Source organism: Micropterus salmoides, unplaced genomic scaffold (assembly GCF_014851395.1).
Source record: "Micropterus salmoides isolate LMB-PRFRI ecotype aquatic unplaced genomic scaffold, ASM1485139v1 Ms_hic_scaffold_7, whole genome shotgun sequence".
NCBI classification, from domain to species: domain Eukaryota; kingdom Metazoa; phylum Chordata; class Actinopteri; order Centrarchiformes; family Centrarchidae; genus Micropterus; species Micropterus salmoides.
In genome coordinates, this window is record NW_024044459.1 from 8,247,036 (window position 1) to 8,264,321 (window position 17,286).

At 39.8% G+C, this 17,286-nt stretch overlaps 1 protein-coding gene across 3 annotated transcripts in view; it reads right to left on the minus strand.

Annotated features, from left to right (window-relative positions):
• The window catches only part of znf608 (zinc finger protein 608), a 58,228-nt gene that overhangs the window by 16,768 nt on the left and 24,174 nt on the right, over window positions 1–17,286 (minus strand). For 2 of the 3 annotated variants that reach the window (XM_038703817.1, XM_038703816.1), the window contains exons 2-3: window positions 13,350–13,620; window positions 1,346–1,433 (exon numbers count right to left, since the gene is read on the minus strand). In XM_038703817.1, coding sequence (XP_038559745.1) covers window positions 1,346–1,433; window positions 13,350–13,620 — 359 coding nt within the window. Of the gene's footprint in view, window positions 1–1,345; window positions 1,434–13,349; window positions 13,621–17,204; window positions 17,248–17,286 lie in introns of those variants that run through there. The other variant, XM_038703818.1, reaches the window with a different exon arrangement.

Genomic DNA, 17,286 nt, shown 5'->3' on the forward strand with positions numbered 1-17,286 from the left:
TACTTTACTTATGACTGGGTGATTAAAGTTACTAGTTACATTACTCCTTTACACTACTAGTTACTGGAAAAAGTAACAATATTACAGTAATACATCTTGGTAACGCCGGGCAGTTATTTCGGACTAACAAGATCAGGCCCCTACCTAAATGAATGGTGAGAGCCATAACTGCACTTTTAAAGGGGCATTATGGAGTTTTCAGCGGCCCCTAGCGATGCGGTTTTAAGATTGCTACTAGGCGTGTGCTCGTACGCGTGCTCACTTGAACTCATGAGTGAGCATAATCCGAATCACTACCACTTTCATACAGAAATCCTGCTACTGTAGCGTTAGCTGGCTGCATCAGGATGGGCTAACATTAGTAAACAAATCGCTCCACATTTGCTTTTTACAGTTACATCCTTTCTTGCAGGCTAAATCAACAGTGGCACACAGGATAGTAACATGGGTCACGTTAGCTGGTGAAGTAATGCGGAAAGCGATATAACTTTGCTTCGGATAACATTAGCAACTGCTTGGCGTTAGCCGGCGAGCTAACGTGACCTCTATGTTTCTCCAGCTTTACTAATGCTCACTTTGTTCTTACTCGACATCATCTGAACCTGTTTGGTCTGATGGGCTTCAGCACATAAACTTTTATTGTTGTTTTGTATCCTTACGTGGAGCCTGTGTTTTGCTGTGAGCCAGTTGTTTTGTGGTGTTAGTGGACTGCATGTCGTTAGCTGCAGTGTTGTCGCTGTAGTCAGAGAGAGGCTCGGGAGCACGCACAGGGCTGAATCCGACCCGGTGTCCTCACATTAAAAGCAGAATAGTGGCTGATGCAAGCAACGGAGAAAACAGGTGTGTGCTTCATTTCTAAGTGAGTTTTGAGCCCATTTTATTAATTTCATTGAAAAACATACATATAGTCTTTAACCAGGACATAAAAACTGCATTTTTGAATCACCAGTAAAATCTGTTAAAAACTGCAGGAAAAGTTTGATGACTTGGCCCCAAAATAAGGTTTAAAAAGTGTTTATCCCCACAGGTTATATATACACATGCGCAAGGTTGACAGCAACTTAATTTAGCCTGTGCCTCTATCCAAATTGCTGGTGACATGATGCCATGAGCTTCTCCCACTGCCTAAACAAATGCTATGCTAATTGACGCTCCACACAGCTCCAACCAAACTTCCCAGCTCACTGTATTTCATAACTCATCTAAACTCCATTAATTTGGAGATTTTTGGGAATACTATAAATATATTATAGTATGGCTTGTGTGGTGCGCCTTTAAAAGGTCTCTGTATAGAATCACAGAGTCAGAGAAAGAAAAGAAGAAGGAAGACAAAGTGTAGTATTACCTTGGAGGAGCCCAGTCATGTTTGGTGCAGTCTAACAGAGTTCCCACGTAGGTTCTCTTCCTCCACGTCACATTCACCACCAGCACACCTGTCAATCACACAGGACAGAGACAGAGCAGTTCATACTGGATCTACTGGGATCATAGTAGGCTTCGATAGCTGACAGCAACACAGAGTTCAGGTCTTAAATAGGAAATATGGGCAGTTTGTTTTAGATTACAATAGTCTTTAATGACAAGATAATCCTTTGTGGTGCACTTCTTTGGGACATTTCTCAGTTCTCTGCATCAAATTGTGAAGAACTTGCATTGTTCTTCTACAACAACATATATCAATTATAGCAAGTATTGTATGTAAAACACAGATGACCACAGCAATGACAGTAAGAAAGATATAACCATGGGAACATTCACCTTTATTAAATGAACTTTGCGAGACTGCCACACAGTGCAACTCCTCCACCTCATGTATTGAACCTGTACATACAGCTTTTTTTAGGCGGGTATTCAGTAGTGTTTCAAGTAATGTCCAGGAGATTGTAAATACATCTCTGGCATCTTCCCAGCTGCTGTAAAACCCTTACTAAAGAAACCCAAGCTAGATGGTAATTCACTGAGCAGCTATAGGACAATATCCAACCTTCCATTCATTAGCAAGACACTTAAAAATAGTATGGTAGAATTTCAGTCAGGCTTTAGAACATGCCACAGTACAGACTGTGGTATGAAATTAAGGTCTCAGTTCCTCTTAGACCTAGTATCCATGATATCTTAATCAATTGCCTTGAAAGGTTGGTTGGTCTGTCTGACTGTGTGTTAAACTGGTTCAAACATCAAAGGGAGAAGGTTTCACATTAGTCTTGGAGATCATGTGTCTGAAACATGACATCTGTTTTGGGGCTGCACAAGGCACAAGTCTTGGTCCATTACTATTCCCACCACGTGCTGCGACTGGGTGACATCACGGAGCACAGTGTATGTTTCCATAGTTATACTGATGAGACTGTACATCTCTGTTGAACCAAATGATGCTGCTGCTATTAACTACATTTAGTTAACTGCATGTTTTTTGGCAATAAATAAATGGATGAGAAATAATTTCTTAAATGTAAACAAGGACAAAACTGTCCTACTAGTCAGCTCTAAAACAAAAATGGAAATACTGTTTATTAATCTGGGAAATGATCTCCTTAGATTGAGGTTACAAGTCATGGTGATATCTTAGATTCAGATCTAAGATATTCTAGATCATTATTTCTCCTCCTCCAACTGATTCATGCCTTTATTTCAAGGAGACTCAACTACTGTAATGCACTTTTTACTGGTCTCCCAAAAAAAACCCCACAGAGACTTCAACTAATTAAAACCTCTGCAGCTCGACCATTAACCAGAACCAAGAGGAGCGAGCACATCAGTCCAATTTTAGCTGCTATGCACTGGCTTCCTGTAACAATCAGAATTGATTGTCCTCCTTACATACAAAGCCCTTAATGAGCTAGGACAAAGCTACATTGCTAACTCACTTGTTCACTACTTCCCTTCAAGAACACTGCGATTATCTGCTGCTGGTTTATTGGAGGTTCCCAGAAACAGCTGAAAGAAAATGCAGCCTTCGTACTGGGGGTGTTCCATATTGACAAAAGATATCTATATAAAAACATGTCATGTTACAATACTTTTATTATGAAATTCTGCCCCTGTTATTAGGCCAATTCTGTCTATTTTCATGTGAAGATGCATTCTGTGTTTTCTATTCTCACCTTTATCTTATTTTTACTATCATTACAATTTTTACCATTGCTTTTAATTAAATATTTAAGAGTTTTCTTTTTACCACTGCCTTTAACTAGTAGATTGACAACTTACACTGCACTGTCCTGTTTTCTTTGTTTTTAGATATTAACACTATTTAAAAAGCTTAGAGTGCCCTTTTGATTCTACCATCTCACACGGCTGAACCTCAGTTAACAGGGCCGAGTAGAATTACAAGGATTAGAGTCCCTGTTTTGTCCGCTTTTAACTTGTTGACAGGGCCCGCTGTCAACCGCTCTTACCAGAGCTTGTAGCGTGGGCAATCTGGATTTACAGTGAAGACTGTATCTAAGGAAGGGTTAGAGTCCTTAAGTAACTAAAGGGGGGATAGAGTGGGAGATGGGGAATCAAAGGAGTAAAATAAGCAAAGGTGGGAGACCTGCCTGTTTTTATTTTCTATTTAACTTTTAAAACTTTTATATTTCCTTGTTGCTTTTATGTTTTATGTAAACTTTGAATTACCTTGTTGTTGAAATGTGCTATACAAATAAACTTGCCTTGCCTTTTGTATTTTCCCCTTGGTGCATTTCATTTCTTTATTGTAAAACACTTTGTTCTGCATTTCCTGCATGAAAGTTGCTTTTATTATATTAATTATTATTATTATTATTAATCAGTCACATACAGGTTTTATCCCAGTATTTACATCCTTCTGGAACATATGATGCTGCATGAATTGAAGAATTCAATTTGGTTTTAGAGGAGATAAATTAATGCAGCAATCACACTCGGGTGCGCACCGAAAGTGGACCAGACATTTCAAACAAACTGATACGGTTCGCTTGTGGTGTGAAAGCAAACGAACCAACCACCGGATTTTATGATAGAGATTTGATCTGATCATTATTTCCAAAACCAAACCACTAATAAATCCATCTGCTGACCGCGAAATGTGTTCAGCGATATTATAATTGATCTGTATAAGTCATGTATAGGCTATGTTTATGAAAATCATAACGTATACCAAACTTGTCAGCGTGGGTATTTCTCGTGATTAAAATCTGTTTAAAAAGGAGGGCTAGTGGTACTATTCAGTTCACTGTTAGTTCATTATGTCAATAAAACATGTGTGACAGCGATACCATGGTATACTATAAGCTAATAAGCCCCGGATTATTACTGTAGGCCTACATGTCCTGTTTTTACGTTATTATTCATAATAGGCTATGCGGTCGATCTGCGGTCTAACTTATCATGCTTTTAGTAAATTATTACTTCATGAGCTCTTTGCGATACAGATCAGAAGCTGCACAAACTTCTGTCAGTCACCGGAGTTTGATTTCCCCACGTGGTTCCTGATGATGCAGGATGACAATCGCCAAAGCTTATAAATCAACATGTTACCTGTACGTCTGTGTAACGTCATGGTCTGGTTCATTTGTAAAACTGCAGTGTTAACATGAACCGGACCAGAACTAAAATGCAACAGTGTATCATTTTTTTCCACTTGGTCCAGACCAAATGAACCGAACTGCAGGTGTGAAAGTACCCTTAGTGGCATCTAGTGGTGAGGGTTGCGAATTGCAACAAATGGCTCACTGTGCATTCACTTGCTCCTTGGACGAAATAAGTACTTTATAATAAATGTACACATTTAATTCAGCAGTAAATAATGTGTGGTCCTCTATTTATCCAAATTTCACTTCTCTTCTTATTTCTAATAAACCACACGATTACTGCCATTATTACCACGTACGTATTCAACGTAGTGACAAAACACCCTCTGTAGATTAGTTTGTCAGTTTGGGCTACTGTAGAAACATGATGCTGCAACATGGTGACTTCCATGTCAGAGGACCATGTAGATAGAAATGGCTCATTTTAAGGTAATAAAAACATAACGGTTTATTATGTAAGGTCTTTATACACCACTGAAAACAGTTTTGTATCATATAATGTATTTCTGTCAGTAGATCCTCCTAAATATTACACACTGAACCTTTAAAGTGCATGTTTTGAGGGATTTTCATGTATATCACAGTATTACAGAATCACTTATTTTCTTGCATCACCCTTTGTAGCTCTGCATACATTCTCATGTCTTTGTTCCCACTTGTATCTAATTACAAAACTAATGAAACCCTGATAAAAGACAAATGTGCAGAAATAAAAAGGAGCACACTACAGAAGAAAGAAAAATCAATCTGACGAGTCGTCTGAGAACAGCAGCAGTTAACAGTTTGGAAATGAAAAGCTGTGGCAACCTAAAGGAAGGAGTTTACAGTTTTAAGAGGCTCAAATTGTTTTCCAAATGGTTCAAACTGTCTGTTACAGCCCGTTAAATTACTCAAACTGATATTGGTCAGCAACATCTGAGGAGGTAAATACAGTCTTCCATCCCTGTCACGTTTTTAGTTGGAAGGAAAGTTGAGTCTTGGGTCAAGGTTTAAACTCCAATCTGGAGACTGACGAACTTTCAGCCATCTGAAATAAACGTCTCTTCCTCTTCTTTCTCTCTCTCTCACACTCTCAGACTGACATTTAAAAACCATTAACCTCCGCTTTGTGATGCGCCAGCGGCGACGCCAAGCAAATCAAATTTTGGACGCATTACAGCTTTAAAACGAGGTTTGACTGCAATACACAACTCCTTTCTCTTCAATTAAGCCTGATGGCCTCTCTCACAGATAAATGAGGGCTGGGAACTGTGGCCAAGTGTGTCGCTCATTTTAACAAAAGGTGGTTGGTGCTCTGGCAGATTTGAGTTTTTTTATCGTCACTATAGTCAATGAAGCAATAATTAAATTTTTTTTCACAGCTGGAGAATTACATCAAATAGAAATATTCTACATAACGTTAACACATGTAAACAAAGTGTCCTGGATATTGCTTGTTGGAGCTCTCCAAACAAACGGCAATATGTAAATATCTTTAGGTTTCCAGGTTTTGTCTGCCGTCTGCACAAATGGCACTAAAAATCGGCAGCTGACTGAATGAATGTAACATCAGTTCTTCCTTAAACCAGTAACCATCTTTGTGACTCTTGCCACATATCTTCAGAGTCTATTCAGGCTAGAATTGTGCTGCTTTCAGGACTGTTTACAAAAAAACCATCCCTCTTGGGTTCTGTTAAGACGTTAAGATGAATTGTCCTTTATAGGTCAGGTGCAGTTTCAGGAAAATCAATATATAAAACCTTTATTTAACTAGGAAGTCACATTGAGATGAATACCTCTTTTACAAGAGAGACCTAATCAAAACAGGGTCAAATAGCAGGATCTAACACAAAGCAACACCACAGCAAAACAACAAAATACCAAAATACCCTACATAGTACAATTCAAAGACAAGACAGCAATTTTTGATTATGTTTATTTGGCAAAGAGGCAACAGCTAAGAGGGAACACTTCCTTTATTCTATGTTTAAAATCAGATCTAAGGGACTTAAGTTTGAGATGGGATCCATTAGCCTCTGAAACGCAGACCTGCCATAGCTGTGCTCGAAGCCTGGATTGTCGTACACCATCCAAATTCTGCCAAATAAACACTCACTGACCAACAGCAGAACATCCATCACAGCCGGTGGGGCTAACAAAGCAGCTAGTGAGGTGAGGTCGATGGAGGGAGGCTTGCAGTACATACAGTGATTCTTCAAGCGTAACACTGTCTCCAGTGGGGGAGATGGTTCAGGCAAATAAATGAAGGTAAGTTTACAATTTATGTAATTCTTTCCATATAAAGTATGGAGTAAGATACTTATATAAAGTGTGATGAATGATGATAAAAGGCAGTCTAGAGATGTGCATTGGTTTTGTTATGCACTTCTTCTGGTTCATTTATATTTACACGTCATTCATTATAGAATCACTGATAATATGAGGAGTCACTGTGCGCTAAAGACTGTCCCAGTTTAGGGTCAGCAGCACACACTGGAGGTTTTCCTCATCAATCTCATAAAAGCCCCTGAAGCCTTGTTGAAATGTGAGTTTCTATTTTTATCCAGCGTGACTTTGTCTCTTCATGGGAAGATGCCAAAACACCGAATAGCTCATCAGTTTTCGTCTCATTACATTCTCATGACATTCAAAATCCTGTTTTGAACTTATAAACAGTCAAACAAATGCCCTGCATAGTTTTGCTTAACAGATGCTGTGTAGAACTGTTAAATGAAGGAGAGCAGCGATCAGACGGTCCTTGAACCGACTGTCCCAGAATATGTGCAATCTGTATCTCAGTGACTTCAGGGTTTGTTTGTTATCACTCAGTAAAGAAGAAAATGTTCTCTCTCTCTTCCTTCCTGCCTCGTCTACCTCATCTGCTTTTTCTACATCTTCATCCACTAGACATCATATCAAACAAATTTAATGGAAAAAAAATCCACATTAATTCCTTCTGTACGCTGTTTTTATTGCCTCTCTATTGCCTAGTCTAGTCTTGTCTATATAGAGGTATGAGAATGGTATTGATCTCTTAATCTCTCCACAAGAAAGTGAATAAGTGTGTTTCCCAAAACGATGCACTATTCCTTTAAGGACAAACATCAGTCAGGTACTTTGCAGTGGTATTTAAACGTGATTATTTTATGTGTGTTTACAAAATGTAAATCACCTTCGTGATTTACTTTATCTCTGGCGTGACAGTCTTGGAGTCAGACAGTCTGTGGAGCTAAGAGTCGAGCCAATCACCATCTGATTAACGCTCAGACTCTGGTCTCCTGCAGGGAGAAGGGAGGGGGGGGGGGGGGTGACGCTGAAATGGTGGTCTGCTCTTCTTCTCCTTTCTGTCTTTCCAATTAGTATTCTGCTTAATTAACATGCAACCACCATCTTCCCCTTGTATCCCTCCGCCGTCACGAGGAGGGGGCTCCGGCTGTCCCTCCGCCGGCTGAATGATAGTCCCCAAGCGGCGCAGAGGACTCATCAGGATGAGAAATACTCCCTCATGTTGCTTTTTGTCTCTGTCGTTCTTCGTCTCTATTTGACTCTGACATCGTCAGTCGAAATGATCCTTCTTCATTTCTCGGTTTCTTTTTGTCTCTATCTTTGCATTCCTCGCCATCTCTCCATACCCTTGGTAGTTTAGAAATATAGAAAAAAAACCTCTGTTGCCATTCTGTCCATCTCCCCACTTCTCTCTCTCTCCCCCCCCCCGCTTCCATCCATCTACCCGTCCATCCTGTCAGCATGTTCAGACACAGACTGGGCAGTCAATCAATTTTTCCTCGCTCCTTTTCTCATAGTTACCACTCTTATCCCTCTGCTCCTTCTCTTTGTTCTTCCCTGTATATTAACTAAAATACATGCCATATGTCTGCATGTTAGTTTTTGGTAGTGTATTCCTGTGCATCTCTCTGTGTTAGACATATTTGCTAGGAGCAGAGCATAACTCCACGTGTATCTTTCATATTATTTATGTATCCTGTTACTCTGCTTCACTTCACCGACGCTGCTGCTGTTTGTTTTCTCACACAACCCTGGAAACACGATGCTTTGATGTTTTCTACTTGCATTTATTTCCTGCACCGTGGAGGAAAAAAAACAAGTCCTGCTTGTTTGTTTGTTTCTTAAGAGGAAATCTCAAAATATGTGAACAGATTCGAGTGAAATTTGGTGGAAAGTTGAGACGCGGAATAAGTGATAAGTGTGAATGCACATTACCCACTTTAATGCACTGTGTCTCACAAGGTAAAGTGTTTTTCCCCCACAATTGGTCTCATGAACTACTGTTCTTAAGTCATCCGACACTGGAATAATATGGAATCCAATGAAAACTATTCTGAAATACTTAAATGATGAATGCACTGTAGCTGATTAATATCCTGATGATTGGGTTGTTATGAAAATTTCGGAGGTCTGGTTTATCAACTACATTTTGTTCCTGCTTGTGTTCGTTTTTCTTTCTGCCCATTTACACTTGTCACGGTCTGCAAAGAAGCAAATTTATTTTAATTTCAGTGTTTTCAGTTTGAAGAAGTTTTACACACCGTCTGTTTTCCTCTTACTTCAGAATGTGAGGCAGAATATGTATTTTTCACTGTCTTTCTTTCTCTCCTCTCTCCATCTCTCTGGCCTTTTTAAGAGCACTCTTCGCCTAGAAAATATTCCCCTGCATTGTGTTTGTTTTTTTCTCCCGTTTTATTTTTGCCCGGGCGAAGTGAGTGTCTCCAATTAATTAATACTGGGCCCGGAAACAAACGCCTCTCCGCCAAACTCAACACTCTACTTCAGAGGCCCTGCGGCTGGCAGAGCGAGATGGGCGCAGAGAGATGGGATTTATTCATTAGCAGCCTGCAGTAAGGTATTACACCTCCACTGAGAGGCCGCAGTGCTGAGCACTGTCCTCATTAACGGCCTATCAAAGTGCGATGGCGCCGAAATCTGTGGGTGAATCATCAGGCTGTCTGATCCATTGCCGGGTACTCCCATGGTATCATTTTGTGGTGTTGGACAGGTTTCTGGTTCTACTTTTCTTCTTGCATTGGACTCATAATTATGTGTAGCTCAGTGCCAAAACTGCTCTTATGAGGGTATTCAGTCATGTATAAAAATAAACTAGATTTTGGTTATTATTTTTATTTGGAATGTACAAAGTGTCTGGAACGATAATGATAAAAAACATCAATTTGTTCTGTGGCATATGTTTTTTAAACACACAGTAGTTGTAAAGACGCCCAATTTAATTTGGCCAAATACGGTGAATCTTTTTAGGAAGCATACTGTGCTGAAATATACACCTTTTAAATCCACATTTTCTCTACTATGAGGTAATATCGCAAGGTGACGTTCTGACTGTGGTGGTCTGCAAAGGCAGAATGAAGAAGTAGATGTAACGTCGTTTGGGCAACAAGTTCCTCCAATGACGAAATACATCATTGGAGCATTTAGTGGTCGTGTGGCTGTTTTCTGATCAGCATCCATGGTTAAGGTTTGGCGAGGTTTAGGTACACTAACTACTTGGTTAAGGTTAGGGAAAGGTGGTTGGGCATGGTTAAAAGAAACCAACCACCCCAAACTTAAGCCCATCCCCACCTGAAAAACACCCATATAGGTCGATTATTATGTAGCTTATTATGAACCATATTTATAGTGTAAAGTCCTTGTAAAGAGGGTGGTGGGGCGGATGAATGAGTCAAGTAAACTCAGGACTTTCACATTTACCACGTGTTAAACATCCTGTGACTTAGGTCACGTGACTAATATTACATACTTAAGGTCCTGTACTTGCCAACGCTCGTACATGTAATTTTGAGGAATGATCATTTGTGTCATTGTGCTTTCTAAAAGACATGCAGTTTTGGAAAAAGGTGTTGAAAATTGACATATTGTATATATATATGACATATGACATATATGTCATTAGGTATGAGGACGCGTTGAACCTTAAGTGCAACACACACTGGCAGCGTCACACATCATCTGATGCTCAAAACACACATGGCATGTAACAACAACACGTAATGCAGAAATACAAATTGATGCGGCAAATTGCGGGCTTGAGAGAGTCTTTAAACTCCTCCCACTGATAAAACAGCCAACATCATTCAGCATGATAACAAACAGAAGCAGCTGCTTAACAAATTAGATGTGGCTCACCAGTTGGCCTTGATTTGAGACGAACAGATGACAAAAAGCACAAGCATTAAATCCATTGGGACAAAATCTCTTCACAGAGAACACAGTCTCCAAAATCTGTAGAGCTAACTTGCGATAATAGGACAATGATGTATCCTGATGCTTTGATGCGGGACAATAAGCAATGACTTGAAGAGGTGTCGGTGTGAAGGCTTAAACAAAACAACGGGTACAAGTATCCAAGGAAGGTTAAAATCACTTGTCTGAAGATCCTTGAATACGTTTTGCCTTTCATCTTAGTTCTGTCTCCCTGGCAAAGGAATCCCAGCCATTTAACCTCTGTGGGGTTATAATCAAGGTGATGGATATCGCTCAGTTCATTAGTGTTTCTGGCTGTTGTAACAACAGTCGTCGTGGTCGTTGGAGTTGCGTCAGGCCATCGTTGGCATTGTCACAAGGCCAAATGTGAGCATTTGTTCACTCTCCTGGGAAGAGATGAAGGGAAAACGTTGTAAGTGGGGGGGGATTTGTGGCGTCTTAGCCCTCTTCCTCTGTTTAGCGATGGTCTTCAACCACGTCCAGTTGCCCTGGATTTTAACCTTCCTTGAAAACTATGGCCTGAATGAGAATCTTCACAGACAACAGGTGCAGTGTTTTCACCCACTGCTGATGTGGTGGTGCTCTGACATTGTACGATGCTTCCCTTGCTTCTGACACACCAGAGTCATTATTTGCATGGAAACGTAGGAGGCTCAACGAACAACCAATGCAAACTGTAAAAAACACCCACAGCACCTACTGGAGTGAAAGTCATCAACCAGGAGTCAGCGGACTGAGACAGATCAAGGAGGACATTCGCATCTGACTACAGAGACATTTGAACAGAAACAGGAGTTAATATCTTTCCCCATACACACCACCTGTTACCACATAAACAAAATTCCATATTTAGGTCATACGATAAACTAAACCAACTCCCTCCACTGACTTTCCAATGCAGACAAAAGCTCCAGAAATATAGTACTGAGTTAAGATCATTTTAAACAACCAATGCTGTTTTTTTTTTTATGGTAAGGATGGTCTCATTTTGGATGCACAAAAGAGTCCAGTTAACCTGAAAAGCCACGTCTAAGGAGGTAGAAATATTTACTCAGCTTTGAGTCCTGACGGACTGTTTCCTGGGAGCTGTCCGGGAGTCTCCCTTGTTGATTTTATCCAGCAAATAACACTGTCTTTAGTTTTAATAAGGACCAAAACAAACCATTTGCTGGAAACGGAATTTTAACACCTCTCAGATTTTGGGGAAATGGCCAGAGGGCAGCTTTCACTCAGCCTGCGTTCAGTAAAAACTGTTTCATCTGTAACTGTCAGTCTGCCCGTCTGTTTAGAGTCACAGATTAAATGAGCAGGACAACCACTAATCTTCAAACTGGAAAATGTTTGGAATAAAAAATAAACGCTGCACCTGATAGAGTGCAGTGAATTGTAAGTCTGGGCTTTTCCACACAGCAAAAAAAGTATTTTGTCAAAGTCAAGTAAGCCTGCAGATCAGAAAAGCTGCTGATGCATTTCCACCATCTTGGCTTTCACTGAGGCATGACAAAAGTATTTTATTTACCCAGGTTTGACACAGAATACTTTCCACACCCTCACCGTCACAGACTACGCTCAGACTCACCGTACAGCTCAGGCTTTCATGTTCAGCTACTTTCTGTCTGAACATACACAAGATGAAATTGCTGAAACAATATCCCCGCTGGACATTTAACGGTACGTTTTCATGGTCACATATTACAAACAAATGTCAGCCTATGTGTCAACCATTATGTTTTTAGGTTTCTAAATCTTTTCAAGGCAGCCATTTTTTCACTGTCCTCTATAACTGTATTTATATAGCATTTATAACAACAAATAATGACAAAATAAAATAGAAACACAAATAAAATGAAAAACTTTTAAGAAAGACTCCACTTTAGAGAACATTTTAAGGGTATGAAATTCATCACAGCGAGCATAAGGTCTGTTTTTGTCTTTGTTAAAGTTTTGTCCTTAAATTGTTCTTAAACCAACATTGAAGGTAGTCAGCCAAGTCATGGCCAGTGCAGATTTTGGTTGCGGATCCAGGTTTGTTTGATTTGTACTGAGAATCAGTTTCCATTAAAAGCAGTTTGGCCAGCTTTTGGGCCAATGTTGGCACCCAAAATTAGACTGCGCTAGTTTGGCAACCAGCATGCCAGATTGATGCCACGGTTGGGCTGCTTAATTTAATTCGAAGCCTCTTCAAAGTTATTTCCATCACATAAGGATTGAATGAATGGAAGTCAGTGGCTAACTGGACAGTGAGAAAATACATTCAGGAATCTAAAACAATACATGGCAATATAATTGAGGACATGTAAAAACACTAGTATTGTCCTTTAAGTCCTTAATGCTTTAAAATCAAAGGTAGTGCAACGGTTTACTAAATAACTCCTATCATTTAGCCATTTGGATAGTCCTGGTTTTATGTGGAGAATATTAGGGTGGTGGCAGACATCTCAGAAGTGGATATAAGTGTCTAAATCTAAAAATACAGTTTATTATTTATTTTGTGTGAACAAACCCTTTAAAAGTGCTACTATAGAGTGTCCACTAGCGAGAGATCATCGTTCACATGCACACTTTTTAGATTATACTTCTTACCTTCCTCCGTCTCGTGCCAGACGATGCCCTCCAGGTTGACGCTGGTGCCGGGCTGGCAGGGCCCCAGACAGGCCGAGTCGCCCTCCAGTGCTCCTGAGATGCCTCCATCCTGGGTGTTGGTGCCTATTGACCTCGTCCTCACTGCCAGCATCTTGGGGTTAGAGGTGGGCAGGGCCGGAGGGGAGAAGGAGGGAGCTGAAGGCAGAGACGGTCCGAGGGCCCCGGGGTGGCCTGGAGCAGGGGGAGCTGGCACAGTGAACATGGGGTCCACCTGGAGGGAAAAGGAGAGGATTCATTAAAAAGACCAAATTAAGAGACTATCTGCATTGTAATCAATATCAAATTTTATTTATATAGCACACTTAAAACAACCAAGGTTGACCAAGGTGCTTCACAGGTTAAAATACAACAACAATATGTAATTTTACTTTAGTTACACTTTATTTTTGGTATAAAGCTATTAGTTCAATTTCCATGACTGTGTTGACTTCTCCAGAAAAAAATTAAGTAAAAAGATTAGTAATGTCATTTGAGTCCATCTGACATCTGATATTTGAATGTTGAATCCCATTTTATAATGGAAGGACATTTTAGAAGAAGAGACATTTTCTGAAAATGTCATACCATTCATTATTCTATCTGCAGTGTGCATTTACCAACTTCATAATACTAAATGGCAGTTAATCCTCTCTCAACTATATCCAGACTTGGAAAATTGAATGCTTCGCTTGCACATACATATATAGTGTCATGTGTAGGTATGTATGTGTGCGCAAGGTTAAGTATATATGCCCACGGTGAGTATGTATGCATGTGCTTTTTATTTATTATTATTATTTCATATGGTCCCAATTACAGACCTGAGCGAAGTATGCATGTATGTATGCGAGAGGTTAACTATTCACCTATTTATCAAATGGGCAAGAACGTCCCTTTTCCGTTTGTCACTTTTATCACTCTAAAAAATTTAAAGAAAATTTTCACATCCCCATAATCCCCAGACCTGCTGCATGAAGAGCAAAGACCCATGCAGTGAATGGGAATCGAACACACCACAGGCAAAAGCATTATCCACTGTTCTATGGAATTGAACTTTGTGATCTAAAGCTTTGCTGTTTTTTTTGTCGACCTGGGTGTTTATCCCAAAATTCTGTCCTTTGTGTCAATTGTTCATTAAACATTTTACTCACCACCTCTGTGTGGGAAAGGAGCCAATTAGAGCTTTCTAAAAAAATAAATAAAAACAATGCTACAGACACATAAAGCTACAAGGATTAAGTTAAAAAACTACAGAATGTCAAGGAGGCTATTAAAAAGCCTGACTTCAGTTAACCTAATCAACTGATTTAGACCTGGTAAACATTTGCTGTTTATAAAAAAAGAGGTCTTTCCTTATTGCTGAAAGCCTTAACTGGACTGCCCCATTGGGTGGAAAAATCTGTACTTACCAATTCCACTTTTAGCCAAATCTACACGTAGTATATTAAATGACTCATTGTCTTTCCACCATCTTCTCAAATACATTTTGCTGTGTTTCTCAGGTCAATCTCATCATGTAGTTTAGCATTAGTGCAGATAGGGTTTGATAATACATCCACACTGCAGTGAGCAGTGATCATTTTTCCATACACTCATGGTAGAGGTCTTACAATAGCTAACCATGAGGGCCAGTCAGACCTTGTTCAAACACCCCCGAAGATAATTAGATCCAAAATGAGGTCCGTGAAGACATCTAACTGACGGCACAGACACCGTGAACAAACACTCTCCAGTAGTGTTTCATAAAACCAAGAAGATCGTTTTTCAGTTTTCAAAATGTGTGAGTGAGCTTAACCTCTGTCATCACCATGGTTACATCTAATGAAATACTAAGTCATTGATGCCTGTAAGGGCCTCGCTCTTATCTTCACCACTTATTATGGTCCCAATTACAACAGCTCTGGGAAATAATTCTGCTGAGAGAGCAGCAGCAATCAGCAATGAAGGATTTTTCTCGCCGTTATGACTCAAAGATTACTGGCCTGACAGATATCTCACTGCCCGATATTCTTGAGTAATTTCCCAGTTTGAAAAAAAATAAATAAAAAAACCACGTTCTTGCCAAGCCGAGTAAATACTTGAGAAAATAGCAGAGCTTTGTCAAGTCCAACACAGAGCTCTTCTGCGAAGTTTGGCTTCCCAGATAAAGGAGTTGTGCTTCTGTTGTGTTATTATGAAGATAAATCAGTTACTCACACAGTTCGCTCTCATATCTGACGCGAAAAACAAAAGACTCGGGTGCTCTGTGCTTTTCTTTAAAATCCCTCTGCTATCTTTCCTCTACAGCAGTGTAAACTGAAGGGGTTACAAATATTCAATATTGAAGAACTCGGACCAGAATCAGGGCCAAAAAAACTTGACCAGAAAACCCCTAGTTACACTTGAGTTAAATTAGAGACCAATTCTTTATGTAAAATTATTTGGGGCGTGTCCCTTTGTCCACATAAAGTTACGTCTATGCTTGCAAGTTCCAAAACAGTTACTTTCCCCTCCTCTGGTCCCTGTGTGGCTCAATATATAAAAAGGGAACTTGCCAATACTTCAGGGTTCAGGGTTTAGTTTCTATTCTGCCAACAGTTTCTGTTCTCCAGGTATGATAAGGAGCTTTGTTTGTTTGACTTGATTTGTGTTAAAACCCTGATAAACAAATGCAAATTTATCATGCAAAATAGTAATAAAACAAAAAGCAGAAGATCCCCAGTGCTTCCTGAAACCGTCTGTTAACTCCCACACAGCTGCTAACAAAGACCACCCAGGACTTCTTCTATCATATCACAAAGCAAATTAACTATAAAAGAAGAACCATGATCCTTGGGGATTTCTGTTCCGTCATTAACGCCTTTTCCTCCCTCAGACTCCCAGAATAACAATGCTCGATTGCAATTCACACAGCAGTTATAGTCTGCCAGGACGCAGAGTCACACAGCAAAATAACAATAAAAACACAAGCTTGCTCTCTTGTGTGTTAAAGTCTTCAAACAAATCACCCATTCTCACACTGTTTCTTAATTAAGAAATCCAACAAAGCACACAGCAGAACTTTAGGCAGCTTTAGCTTTAAAGAAACAAGCATGTGAATGAAGCTGTGGGAGCACAGTAAAGACCAGTCTGACCATGTCACTGAGCAAGGCAGTCAAAGCAATAATCACTGTAGATATTTATTTTATAGGAATATATATTTTGATTATCTAGCAGGTATAAAAATAATTAGGCAGAGGCAGTGACATTTGGACCAGAAAGCAGTCTAAATTTCTCTGCCTCCCACCCCGGCAAATCACACACCGTTTAAATTAAAGCTACCGCCAGCAGCCAGTTAACTTAGCTTAGCATAAAGACAGGGGAAACGGCTAGCCTTGTTCTGTCTAAAAGTAACAAAAAATTGTATATTGTCTGTTTAATCCATATAAAAAGCAAAGTGTAAAAACCAACAATAGTTTTACGGGGGATTATGTGCCAAACTATTTCTTAGTCAGGACCAGATGCCAGGCAACCAGATTTAAGGAAGTTACTGCATAGAGTCTGTGATGGCCCAAGCCACACAGGGTAACAGCCAGCAATGGTAATACCGCACACAAGCCTACCAGCACACAAGCCATGTTTTAAGTACACAGGTTAAGTTATTTTTGCAGTTAGCCACACCCCAAACAATTCATGATTTCAAATCACAGCACAAAGTTATTTGAGTTGCAGTAGTTATTTGAGTTATAATATACATTTATTTGCTTTAGCCACACGCTGTTTAAATTGAGTGCACACATTTTCACATTGTAAGGTTATGAAAACATTTCTGTTCTATTAATCATTGTTTCTTGTTACCACTTTGAAGAGAGATCTGTCCTGGTGGAAGAAAGGCGGGGCCAAGGGGGAGGACTGTTATATCCTGTGGCCTGTCAATCAA